This window comes from Rhipicephalus microplus, chromosome 10 (assembly GCF_043290135.1).
Source record: "Rhipicephalus microplus isolate Deutch F79 chromosome 10, USDA_Rmic, whole genome shotgun sequence".
Lineage (NCBI taxonomy): Eukaryota > Metazoa > Arthropoda > Arachnida > Ixodida > Ixodidae > Rhipicephalus > Rhipicephalus microplus.
This window is the reverse complement of record NC_134709.1, coordinates 5562916-5577201: the sequence shown is the minus strand read 5'-3', so window position 1 is coordinate 5577201 and position 14286 is coordinate 5562916. Positions and strand designations below refer to the sequence as shown.

Here is a 14286-nt window from a genome sequence, read left to right as displayed (position 1 = left end):
AAATAAAATACAATGTCTGATGATGGGGCTCAACACTTAGCACACCAAGTTTCGGGAAATTTCCTAGAGCCGATATCAGCGAAATATGAGAAATACGCTTTGAAATTCGTGACATCACGCGCGCATACTTTGGCGCGAAATTTAGAAATGGCATTTTGACCTCGATTTTCTACTTTAATAATGAATTTATCCTGGTAAGACTAACGACATTAGAGGTCTCAGAGAACAATATCAATATAAGCCAATTGAGTTTTTCACTTCATAGAGTCCCTTTACCACTTTGATGCCTAGTTCACACTGAAACATCCGCTTTCTACAGCGATCGAAATTCCCCTGCCACCGAAACGCGGCGTCGTTCGCACTGGACGCGCCCCGCGCCGCCGAATATGCCATCTACTACGGGGCGAACACGGGATGGATGCGCTGTCACCCGGCTGTTGTCGCGGCTTGCAAACGCCACTACGCTATCCGGTGGTGTATACTTCGACGATTCTCGTATGCAAGAAGCAAGAAAAGACAGTACTGCTTACTTTGCTGGCAAGTGGCTGTCTTGTAATGCACGAAGAGCAGAAAAACCACCGACGCCAGCGGCGTTGGGGGGTTCGTTTTGCTTTACAAGACCGCAACAAGCTCGGTCACGCCAACAGCAAGCTGAGTTACCTCTTTCACGAAATATGGAGGCGAAGTAGGCACAGCGTAGGTTAAACTCCCATTGGTTCCAACATTCAGTTACGTGCACTGTAGCACAACAAGTGAGTAGGGATTGGCCGCCATTTTTCGAAATTCCTTGACTAGCGCTCCTATTGGTCCGCGGGGACCGATTCGGCGGCAGACGCCGCAAAAATCGGTCCGAGAGCGATCGGCGCGGAGAGGGCCCTTTCGGCGGATCTCGCCGCCGCCGAACCGGATTCGGAGCACTTTCGGCGGCCGGAATGCTTAGTTTGAACGCGGCCTGAGAGGACGCTAGGTGGTGTGTCAAATTAGCACGTCCTTCGCGGGCGATTTTCTCAAACTATAGGAACGGGATTGGGGTAAGGCAGGCTCCGGGATCAAGCGCTTGCGTTTCGATCCAAATCACGTTATCTCGAGGACGTTCCGTATCTGTTCTACTGACAGAAATTCGGTCCATTTTGTGCCTGTTCTGTGGCTATTCTCACGTCTTGACCATCAAATGAGCCCCGGCCAATCCCGTTATGGTCACTCTCGCTCTTCCGTACGCTTACAATATAACAATATAGCTCCCCTCATCAACGTGAAGGTGTGGAAGGCCTGCTCGCGAAATGAGATCCTGAGCGCCCAGTAAACGAGGCTCGGTTGGCCCGTGGGAACATTTTGTTGTCATGAGAATCCGCTGGTATTTCGGTACACTGCAGATTGTCTTGGCGCGAAACGTACGGATGGTAAGCTGAGTGGAAATATTGCATTATACGGAGCTGAAAGCTTAGATTAATGTCTGATCAAGCTCGAGTCATGAGATGCTGCATAGAAAGCTGTGCACGAACCCGTACTTTGCTACTATATTATGCGAACACACGATATGGTTCGATACTTTGGTACGGTATTTCGTGTATTTCTGCGTATGTTTTCACCTTTGAAATAAGCACTCCTGTTGCCGGCGCGAGGTCTTGCCAGCCTTTCTTGTCCCACGTGTTCGCGCTGTTCCCTGTCCTCAAGCCAAGCAAGCAAGCTAATGTTTACACCCTTTAAAGATATTGCAGCCACTATTTGATATACTCAGACAGGATATAATTTTATAATTGATCAGTGTAGCGGCGAGTGCTATTATTGGTTCTATATTTGACTCAGCAAGCACTAAAAAGAAGGGTTTTGTGCGAGACAGCGCAGAGGGTAAGGCATAACATTTTTGTTAGAGACCATATACATATGCTCTAACATTTCAAACAGCTTAGAGATAAGTGCGAGCCTCGCCGCGGAGACTCACCTGCTGACCCACAAGTCGCGGGATCGAATCCTGGCTGCGGCGGCTGCATTTTCGATGGAGAAAAAAATGCTGTATGCCCGTGTGCTCATATTTGGGTGCACGTTAAAGAACCTTAGGTGGTCAAAATTTGCGGAGCCCTTCACTACAGTATCTCTCATAATCGTATGGTGGTTTTGGGACGTTAAGCCCCACATATCAATCATCAGTAGAGAAGTGTCTGACCAAATATTGTCACGGGGCACCCAAATCTGAGCACACGGGCCTACAACACTTCCGCCTCCATCAGGAATGCAGCCGCCGCAGCCGGGATTCGATCCCGCGACCTGCGGGTCAGCATCCGAGTACCTTGGCCACTAGACCACCACGGCAGGGCAGGGCGGGGCTGGCGGGAAGCACACTATTTAATATATTTTTTTACATAGTTCGTGAATGCATAATTCTCATGATACGTACATCATCATCATCATCATCATCATCATCATCATCATCAGCAGCAGCAGCAGCAGCAGAAGCAGCAGCCTGACTACGTCCACTGCAGGACAAAGGCCTCTCCCATGTTCCGCCAGTTAACCCGGTCCTGTGCTTGCTGCTGCCAATTTATGCACTCAAACTTCTTAATCTCATCTGCCCACCTAACCTTCTGTCTCCCCCTAACCCGCTTGCCTTCTCTGAGAATCCAGTTAGTTACCCTTAATGACCAGCGGTTATCCTGTCTACGCGCCGTATGCTCGGCCCATGTCCATTTCCTCTTCTTGGTTTCAACTATTATATCCTTAACCCCCGTCTGTTCCCTAATCCACTCTACTCTTTTCTTGTCCCTTAAGGTTACACCTACCATTTTTCTTTCCATCGCTTGCTGCGTCGACCACATTCATACTATCAATCAGGTAATAGAGAAATGCTCAGAATATAACCAACCACTACACATAGCCTTCATAGATTACGAGAAGGCGTTTGCTTCAGTAGAAATATCAGCCGTCATGCAGACACTGCGGAATCAGGCTGTCGATGAAGTATACATAAACATCCTGGAAGAAATCTACAGGGGATCAACTGCTACCATAGTGCTTCATAAAGAAAGCAACAGAATACCAATCAAAAAGGGTGTAAGGCAGGGGGACACAATTTTCCCAATGCTATTTACCGCGTGCTTACAGAAGGTTTTCAGAAGCCTAGAATGGGAACAGTTAGGGATAAGAGTTAATGGAGAGTACCTTAGTAACCTGCGCTTCACCGATGACATTGCATTGCTGAGTAACTCAGGGGACGAATTGCAACTCATGATTACGGAAGACAAGGAGAGCAGAAAGGTGGGTCTTACGATTAATCTGCAGAAAACGAAAGTAATGTACAACAACCTCGGGAAAGAGCAGCGCTTCGAGATAGGTAATAGTGCACTTCAAGTTGTAAAAGACTATGTCTACTTAGGGCAGGTAATAACCGCGGAGCCGAACCACGAGATTAAAGTAACTAGAAAAATAAGAATGGGGTGGAGCACATTTGGCAAGCACTCAAATCATGACAGGTAGATTGCCACTTTCCCTCAAGAGGAAGGTACATAACGGCTATATCTTTCCGGTACTTAGCTACGGAGCAGAAACCTGGAGACTTACAAAGAGGGTTCAGCTTAAATTGAGGACGACGCAGCGTGCAATGATACGTACATAGACAAACTTAACTGAAAAATTCAGAGCACATGCGGCATGTATACTCATTGAAAACGCATTTGATAATTGATTATACAAGATGAGAGATCCACTAATCTTGTCCATACAGAATAGCTTTCGGTGTGTGGACTTTTGCTACTTTTTTTTTCTTTTCTAGTTGGCACGTGGACGAGCAGGAAAGGAGTCCCGCGAGGGCCAAGTCTGGTTCTTTGTTTTTCATCCACGCGCCAAAAAAACCGTTAAATGTTCGAGCCAGTCGCCCTAGATCTAAGAGTACTGGCAGCAGATACTATTCCTGAACAAACCCCTCTTTTTTTTCTTTTTTTTTTCATCCGTGAACTATCTTGTAAAATAAGTCTGTGTTGTCTTTAAAGCTGAGATCTTCTTGAAAAAAAGTACTCTTCCTTTTTTATTTAATTGTACCAAATCAACTTGTGGGTATTTCAATAGTGTCTCAGCAAAAGGTTATTTTATTAAATTAATTGACTTCACTTGATGTTTACAAGAACGAGGACGAGCGTAAGGAGATTGACTTCGTGCTATTCGCCCCACAAATTCGCTGTTAACGTCAGATAGATTACGCTGATCTAACTACAACGACGGTAAAAAATAATAACTATGAGTACGAACTAACAACGAATATCGTCCGTCTTAAATGCCTTCCTGCCCTACTCTCAATTTTTTTCGTAATGATAATTTTTGCTTAACCTATATGCTGTAGTATCAGCCTCAAATGTGCCCCGAACATAGGCAAGCCTTCGCGATGGTATAGTGCGCAGCGTATAGTTATCACCACGGTCAGGTGCGCGCATCCTGTTCGGCAGCTCGGAGCATATATTGTGATTGTTCATGGCGATAAGTGGACGGCGCGCACTATACCGCCACGAAGGCATGGCGCTGTTCGGGGCACATTTGGCGCTCATAGTAAATATTTGTGCCTTCTGAGAGACGCGTATAACAAGCAATTGTGTAAGGTTACGGATTACAAGCTTGCATCGATGCTAAGCCTTTTCCTCGTGAACAAGGGGAGACTCGGATTATGCTTGTTTATTCTCTATATTTGAAGCATTTTCTCCCAGTGCGTCTGTCTCTTATGCTGAAAAATTAGTACCTACATGCGTGTGCACTATATTATTCACGTTAACGCTTCTTTGTGTCCCTTATGAGATTATCTTTAAACTTGCTACCGATCAGGACCACCTGTCTTGTAATTAGCTAATGCATTGCCTACACGAAACCATCCCGAGAGCTTCACTTAGGGAATTCACTTTGTAGCACTGGCATAGAAATACAGTTGAAATTTTACGTAGCGTAAATAAAAAAATATACTACTCTAACGACAGGGTACTTATAAAACGCTTGCACTGACGTCACTGACGCCGCCCCATCGGTGCACTGCGTGATAGGGCGCAAGGTTTGTGACGTCACTGCGATGTTATTGTTCCAGGACTTCCAACTTTTTTTCTTACTTAACAACAGACGCCAGTGCAAATGTGGCCGCATCGTTATCATACTGAAGCGCGCTAAGCGTAACACTATCGCGCTGCCTTGAAGTCATCAACGTCGCCATGTTGGTTAACCAGAACGTTATAAAGCTGCGTCTGTGACGTCACGAGCAAGGTATCTGTAGGACAAAGGCTTGTATTGCGCGCTTCGTTGTGGTGAACTGTTTTCTTACTTGAGCTATCTATCACCCCGGCTGTGTCTTACACACAGATATGTGCACAGAAGAAGGGAGGAGGGGGGCACTTGATCCAATCATGTAACAAGGGTCGACAACTATAGCCCATTGCTTTGCTAAATAGGGCTTTCCGAGTCAGTCTAATCGCGCAGGGTCATGGCGACGCATGTTTTTTTTTTTCACAACAACGAAAGAAAAACACCCCTGATGTTACACTAAATTAATCATGTCTTCCTGCTTTTACCCACGAAAGCCGTTTACCAATGGCAGGCTTTTATGAGAAACACGGCAGGCCTTCTTCATTTTTGCATTCATTACGAAGCTTTTCTCTCGAACACGACTAAATAGGATGCAGAGGGAAGGGGGGCAATTCAGTTCAGCTTGGACGGCGCTAATTTGAGAACCCTGTTAGTTTCAGTGGTCAAACACCAGGCCATGAGCAAGTTCTGGTTATCGAAATGTACATTCGAATCTATAGGCATACCTTTGATTGCTGCACAACACAGAGGCGAGAACTTTTACAGCTCTGCCCCCCGTGAATCTACTGAGAAAAACGAACGTGGCTGTAGAACAATGGCTGTAGAAAAAAAAAGGGGGGAGAGGAAGGGCAAAGGGCCCACTCACCTACCAACACACACAAAAAAGAAAGACTCTAGAGTGTGTGACCATGGCGCGTGCAGAGGTACGTGTGTCTGCATCTGTTCTCGTGGAACGAGAGGTCGTGTGCTCGACTCCCGTTGACTGAAATTCTTTTCTTCTGATCACGTGCACTGCGACGCCGTTTCCGTGACGGAAATACGTCAACGTGGTGGACCCTGACATCCAACATCTAGTGAAAAAAGACAAACAAATGTACTCACGCTTCGCTGCCGATGGAAGAGTGTCGCGACACAGACTTGGGCGACATCTCGAACTCGGAGTCTGAGCGATACAGGAAGGACTCCCTTCGCTGAGGCGGGAAGTTGCTGAGCACCAGGCCCGAGGGGCTCGAGGCCTCGAGCAGCGCTCGGCCGCCGCCACCACCCGGCCCATCTTCCAGGTCGAAACTGCGCATGCGTAGAAGGAAGGAAAAGGGAACCGTTAGACGGTACTCGCAGAATTTATGCAAAGTTATGAACTTATAAACACTGAACCATTTCACTCTTTACACTTGCGTTGTTTAGAGTAGTCTCGTTAGAACGTGTTTCTCTGATTTTTATAGTTGTATGCTCAGAACTGTATCATTCAAATGACAAGAATGTTTTTTTCATTGATTTACTGTACTTACGCAACCTGCGTGTACTTGGGAGCTTTGGCCGAAGGGACTGAATTTACTAGACACAGAAACCGAGACGCTCCACGCCTACTGAGAAAGCTTTAGTGAAATCGCTTTAATGTACATACAGAGTTATCTCGTTGTGAAGGTGTTTTTACTGCCCATAAGTAGGTGATGTTGACCATACAGTCACAACCTGCTCACGGACGGCGCAAATAAGAACGCATAAACCTGAGCAAGTAAGCAACAGAGACTAACAAACATTGCATTTTCTTTCTCTTAACGCTTGTATCAACCAAGAAAACTGTGGTTTAGTGTTCATAAATAAATGGGCATGCAGAGATAACGTCGCGTTCTTTTACGTATCGGCCACGCGTAACGCGAGCTGCTGTTCTTTTTTTTTCCCCTCAAAGCGTATTATCACAGTGAAAATAAAGTGACTCGTCTGCGTCACAATATCCGGATAGGCTGGCTATCAGTGGTGACGTAGATTATTGTCGCAGTGAAGATAAAACGACTCGTTTGCGGCATTATATCCGGATAGGCTGGCTATCAGTGGTGACGTAGGTGAACGAATACCTTCCAGTGCAGAACACATACTACCGGACGATACACCGCGATTTAAGTCGTATTTTATCTCTTCAGTCGCTGAGCCTACATTTGCGCAGGTTTTTTTGTCATTTCGGGCAGGGCGGAGGAAAAACAGATTGGCACAGCACAATCCTGATGTCCATACAGATAAGCGAATCTCTCTTCTGCTTCGGAACCCAGAGAATTGAAACGTACCGTATACGGCATGAGCGGCGGGAACGCTTTATTTTATTTAGAGGTTACAATGTCCACTCGAACGTATAACAACAAGAGAAGCCTCCTCCCAAACCCCACAAAAGAAAAAAAAAACGCAGCGACAATGTCGCGAAAGTGTCCAAGAAAAGGGAAACTTCAATGAACTTTTTCGTGCTTGAAGATATTTTTAATTATAATACCAAAATGTCACTCAGACACTAGGGGTAAGCAGAAAAAGTCAATTCATGTTATTTTATACAGCGAAGATATGCGCAACTATAAAACAAGGCCCATACTTATTTTTCGAAATTGTTTCCAGAGTATACAAAGTCTCCCCTCGGTTGAATGCATGTTTGTCAGAGCATAATTAGCGTTACTTGTTGATTACCCCAGCATACATTTCACTTCAACATTCAACTACTCAACGTTATCAGCAAACACGCTATTGGTGAAAGTGATGATCACTACAATAACTATATTTGCTACCAAAACACCCCCCCCCCCCAAAAAAAAAACACCATAAGCGACTCGACAACTCAACAAGCAACACGGAAAAAAAAGAAAAACTAAATCTGCTTTTTTAGAAGCGGAACTGGCGATTCTGGTTTCACTCCATTCATGAAAAGGACACGCGTACTAAGCAGACGTACGCAAACCACACCAAGAAAAGAAGTTAGGGGAAAACTATTACTTGACGCACTCCCGGTTTACGACCACGTGGGAAGAAAAAAAATGAAAAGAAAAACGCCGTTCAGAAATTTCCATGAAGTATGCTATAGATTCAATGAAAACATGGGATTCATTCCTGGGCAGCTTTTCCTGCCTCTGAAAAAAAGTTATTCTATTCCGGTGCATACGTCTCGTTTCAATGTGAGGTAGCCAAAGCGCGGCTGCTTTTGGTAAGCTGGCAGAACGCCACGGAGACGTCGCAATCTTTAGTAACACAAACTATGGCAAAGTCCTTGGTGGCTGCGGAACGAGGGTCTTTTATTTTATTTTTTTTCTTCGCCGTATCCTGGTGCTCATTTTGCGGCGCGGTGATGCGAGACGGTAGGCATACGTGAGCGGTTTCTGAGTGTACGCCCACCCGCCTAACATCGTGCGCCGGTCACTTTGAAGTCAGTGCGAATTGTAAAAGCTAAATGGCGAGGCATCAAAAGGACGCTAAAGTCAAACAATTAATTGATTTAGATTGATAACTCTTAGTTTAAAATACTCTAGTGACGAGTATACCTGGTGCTGGGTCGGCGGTCATCTCATATGTCTATTATTAGGGAACAAAATCTGAGTTTCACATTTAAATTTCGCGCCGTAACTTGCTTGCGCGACGTCATGAATTTCAAAGTAATTTCTGTCCTATTTAGGCAACATTGGCTACGACGAAACCTTCTGAAACTTCGTATCTTAAAATCTGTTTCTTTCGGGAGACGATGCTCTTCAGTTTTAACGCGTAGAAAGGCCCGTCAAGCCCTAGTACACGCACCCATCAAAATATTTGCGTCACGGCAGTCGGTGCGGGAATTTCAAGGTCTTTCCCCCCCCCTCCCCCCCCACACACATATCAATATATATATATATATATATATATATATATATATATATATGGGGGAACCATTCTGGTATAATGGAAAAGTAGTTCACTAATAGGAGAAAAAACTATTTTCATAAAACGCGAAAATTCACCATCGGCGCCAACACGAAGCAAAAAAAAAAAGGAAGAACAACGTCCCGTGACAACATCGTAACATCACCCGAAAATTTGCGGCATAATTAAGACGTCCCTACGCCTTTACATGACGACGTTATCACATGACACCATCACTTGGTCAAAGAAGGACCCCATCTATAGGAGGTAATGCAAAATCGCATTAGGTGCAAACAGGAATTAATTTTCCTTTCTTAGACACAATACTAACAAGAGCTAACAGACAAGGAAGCCAGGAAAGATATCGGGGATGCCCTTACCATTCGTTGTAAATGTGAAAAAAAGAGAAGTGGAAGAAAAGATACTCCAGTAAAACTTCTTTTAGGCCTAGTCGGTTCATAACCATAGAAGTACTTTTAAATCGCAAACAAAGAAACACAAAAAAGTCCAATCTCGCCGCGAATACCTGCAAACTTCTTAATTTCCTCTGCCCACCTAACTTTCTGTCTCCCTCTCACTCATAAGCGGGACATTAAAAAAACATAAACAGAACATCGATGACGCCTGATCACAGCAAGGACGCAACAATTAACACCGGTCTTGTGGAAGCTGTTCGGCGGGCTCACGGATCCAGATCGGTCGGGGCTTGCAAGCGTCACGGCCCCCCTTCCTCCGGCCCGTTATACGTGCCCTGGCTGCCCACACCGCCGTGCAAGGTCACGCCTGGTACGGAGAGATGGCCATCCTTGCCCTCCGGTCACCGACGCCGCGACGGAGACGTCGCCGTCTTCCGCCAACAGGGCTTGACATTCCGAACGTCTTGGCAGAACCGCCCGGTGCTCTCTTCGGTGACTCTGATTAATGAGCAGAATATCAGAACGGTGGAGCACATCCGACGCGCCGCATCCTCCCGTTTAGGCATGCCACCTGGCACAGTAATGGTTATACCGCTCCATTATAGCGAACAACTCACCTAATGCAACCCAATGAACGTAATGCATTTCCGCTTCCGTTACACTAACATTTTTTTATGCTGTTCTCATGTGTTTTTCTATCTTTTTGCACACAATAGACGTTTTAGATTGTTTTTATATTACCACATACACAATGCCTCTAGGACTTGTGGAGTACTTTTATATGATTAAGTCAGCTGACTGATGATCGCCCCAGCACCATCGTGTCGTGCAGACTTGAAAGGCTATAAGTGACCCATGAAGGGGCTTGGAAGCTCTAAATACAACAAATACGCACGAACAACTGGACAGCACGAGCTCTAACTTCAAACTAAGGAGGAGAAAAAAAAACAATTGGCAGCATATCCACTGAGTGTATGATGGAGAATGGGGCGAAGCATTCGTCCGTCTATTCGTTCTTGCTTTCGTCCATCCATGCGTCCGTCTGTGTGACCGTCCATGCGTCCATCCGCCCGTCCGCAAGTGCGTCTGTTGGTGCGTCCGTCTCTGCGTTCGTCCATGCATCCGCGCCTGCGTCCGTTCATGCGTCCATCCATGCATCTGTCTGTGTGTCCGTTCGTCCATCTATTCAACACTCCAAGTACTGCCATCTCGCATCTTTTCATCATATATTCCCCATATAGAAGCACCCCCATCCAGCGAACATTCCAAGGACTAAACGAGAGGAGGCACACGCACACTTTCTTACAGCTTGCGCTTCGTGTCTACTTCCCACCTTTAACCACCTCGAGTTCATGGTATATACTAGTTCACTGTATTCATGGCACTGCGGCGCAACGCTCGCTAAACCTTTCTAAAACCAAGCAGGTTACACTGAGCGAGTATAACGTAGCAACCCTTTCTTGTCAGATAGTGCTCAATGCACATGCCAATGGATGCTAATGGTGATCGCAGCCTGCGCGTTAACTAAAAGCCGAATGCTCCTGTCTCTCATTCCCCATTAGCAGCCATTGACATGTACATTGAGCACTATTTTTCATTGTTCAACAACACACAGAAGAAATCTCTCACCGGCACCACCTTGGAGGTCAAAATGTTATACTTGTTACATACTACAACGGCTACGAGGGACGAACAGGTGCCGCTATAAGGACCTTCGCCCCTAAAAATGCCAGGCCTGCGCAAGCACAGTGAAAACCAGAAGAGCGGCATTCCTAAAGAACAGTAACAACGGAAGCGTTCTTTTTTCGACAGTTTCGGTCAGACTCAGGCGAAAAGTGTCGAAATAAACGCTTAACTCTTCAGTTATTACTGGTCTCACGCAGGATATATATATATATATATATATATATATATATATATATATATATATATATATATATATATATATATATATATATATAGCAAATTCAAGAGTAATTTATCCCTCAGAACACATGGTTTCAGAGGACTGTATTCGACTGCTGAACAACACCTCGCGGGATTGAATCTTGCCCGCGGCGCTCAGCATTTTTGATAAAGGCGAAAATACTCGAGGCCCAAGCATTTACGAGCATGCAAAAAAACCCCAGGTGGTCGACATTTCCAGAGTATTCCACTACGACATCTCTCATAATCATATGGTGGTTTCGGAACGTTAGGTTACATAAATTATTATCAATTACTATGAAGGTGGTTTCTTTTATCTTTCCTCGATTTAATTAAAGAAGAAGGAGCTTCCTTCATGTTGCAGCCAAACATTAGCCGTAAACAGTGGGGACTAGTTATTTGAAGGCCAGATGTTTAATTCGCGGCTGTGACGACTCCTTTCGCGCCATCCCGCACCTCCGGCCGGCAAATGATGTCGAGGACGTTCAGTGCCACTCTGCGAACGACTGGTTCGTCCATGCGGAATCAAATACCGACCCGCTTGCTCCGCAACGAAACAGCCTTTTTCGTGAACTGTACGTGTTCCAGAGATCGCGAAATCCAAGTAAAGGAAGCCATCACTTACAATAGTCCGAGGAATCGAGACAGTAGCCACTCGAAACACATCCACGCCGTGAGAGAGTAGACTCCGCGGTAGAGAGCTCCAAAAGCACGGGCGCATGCTACAAGTACCCCAAATGCAGCACACGATGTACGTCTATCGAATCTTCTCTCGGTCCCTGTTTCTTTCCAGAGGAGCGTACAAGAAATCGACACAGGAGAGGGACACTGACACAAACGCCTTGCACTTTGACGGGCGAGCAACATATTTTGCCCGGAAAACAATTTCCCTTCCTTCGATTCCGCGCGGGTTAGCCAACTATTTACTCTGCCGAAGCGCCAAACGCGCCCAGAGGCCCTAACGGTGTGTCAAGAAGAATGGTGTATCTTTGAAACGATGATAGGAAGGTGCAAAATATTTTCGCGCACAGCCGTAGAGCACCGTGCTAGTCTCCGCAAGGCGACGAGAAATGCCTGGGGAAAACCGAGATGCCCGTTTACAGAGGGATATAAGCAGTGGATGAGGACCACGCAAGCGATGCCTTCAATTGCCACGTAGGGGACGACGCACACGGCGCAACGTGGAACAGAGTACGCGGCTGCCCGACGACCCCAGTCCGTAGTATACGTGCGCCCCGACCGGCCACTGCGTCACAGCATTACGGCCGTGTTTTCCCAGCCGCTTGCAACATCTATACGCGCAGTTGTCACGTATACTGAGAGGGAATGTTAACTAATATAACTCACTTTACAAACCTACGGTAGCGCTGGTCGCCGGATGTTTTGCGTCACGTAAACGCATCGGCACGTTTTAAAAAAAGAAACACCAAAGAAAAGATTCGGGTCTTAAATATGTGAAGTGTCGTCCCGATGCTCTCTGGATCCCGTATTATAGCATCGCTACACTAGTGGTCGTTTTGTTCGCTAGTTTAAAGCGAGAAAAAATAATAATAAACTTTACGCCGCGTGCACGTCTGTGTGGACACTTGAGAAGCTGGCTTCGCTCTGCTAGGCGGCACCTTGCAGCAGTTGCGCGCTCTGACGTGTCGCACCCAGGAGCACGTGCGGCCTAATAGAAATGCTGACCTGCTTTGCGCGAGTCGCAACTTTGAAAGATGCGCTTAGTTAACCAAAGATGCACGCCAGGTCAGGGCGCTTTTGGCCTCTCGATTGCAAGAGATGACACGTTCCGACTGATAACATGCACCTAGTCAGGCGCGCGTTATCAGTGGAACTGATTAAACGCGAGAACTGTGAGGGACGGCAAAGCCTACAACAGTCAATGACAAAAGCTTCACTCGCACTAGAGCGGAGATACGAACCAGCCTGCGTACGTCCATCACGCAGAGAGCACTCATCAAAGGTGACTCGCTAGACGAACTATACGGAAAGATCAGGGGAGACCTGTCGCAACACTCCTCGCAACACTTCGTCCCCACTGCCGCCGCCAGTGTCGCCTTTACGGTACGAAGCCGTTCTTTCATCCATCACGTGGTTTTTACCAAAATACAAAAACTTTGCGAAACGTTCGTTTGCTTAGACTTTTTTCATTCATCTTTGGCGAAATAGGCAACACTCAGTGATTTGCACAAGGAGAGATCGAGAACAAAAGTTACGCTAAAGTGATTCCTTCTTTACTTAGTCCAATTTTGGTGGAATTTCTACTGTGCCGTAGACTAGCGCAAAGTGCAGGACACACAACCACACGAGAAAAACCACCATCTCCATTACCCAACACGGCGAGTGCCCAAAATGGAAACAAGCAGACGCTGGCATTATGCTCGGGATTCACTGAATATGGAAATCCTCGGATACTCCCACTGGTTTCTTGTGTTTTAGAAGCTGGCCGACGCTCTCAAAAATTGGGCGAGAATAGTGCCCCACTTCCGCAGTTGTTCACTTTAGAAGCCTCAAAGAGGCGCAAGGACAACAGTTACATGTTTACCGGTTGGGTGCCAAGAAAAACGAATCACGATGCGACGGATATTCGATGCGACGGATACTCGATGCGACGGAAAAGCTATCATCACAACTAAGATTTGCGTGCGCGCCGACACGCGCCGACTTGCTTGCATGTTGCCAAAAGTAAGACATCTAAACGGCTGCAGGGTCATCGTCGTGCATGCGGCGTAAACAAAACATCTTCACCGTTCGAGAGTCCATATAGGGGGAAAAAAAAAAGAACAGCGGCGAGGAGGGTTCGCCTCTTCAGGGACGACGGAGCAGGCGAACACGGATCCAAGGGATACACTTTCAGGATTCACCTCGCCTCCGTACCGACCCGTCCCAGGAGCGACGGCGGCGCGCAAAATAAGAGATTGGCATCTGGCTTCGGGACGCCTCTCTCTGCGGTAGCCGCAGCCCTCCGGACACTATGCTGCACCACAAACACCCGACGCCGTTAAACGGCGCAGATTGTTTTCATCGC

General features: G+C 46.5%; 1 protein-coding gene across 5 annotated transcripts in view; it reads right to left on the bottom strand.

Moving 5' to 3' along the window:
* Positions 1-14286, bottom strand: part of dnc (phosphodiesterase dunce) — a 626001-nt gene that overhangs the window by 196720 nt on the left and 414995 nt on the right. For all 5 annotated transcript variants that reach the window (XM_075874918.1, XM_075874916.1, XM_075874917.1 and 2 more), the window contains one exon: positions 6151-6336. In XM_075874918.1, coding sequence (XP_075731033.1) covers positions 6151-6336 — 186 coding nt within the window. The remainder of the gene's footprint in view (positions 1-6150; positions 6337-14286) is intronic.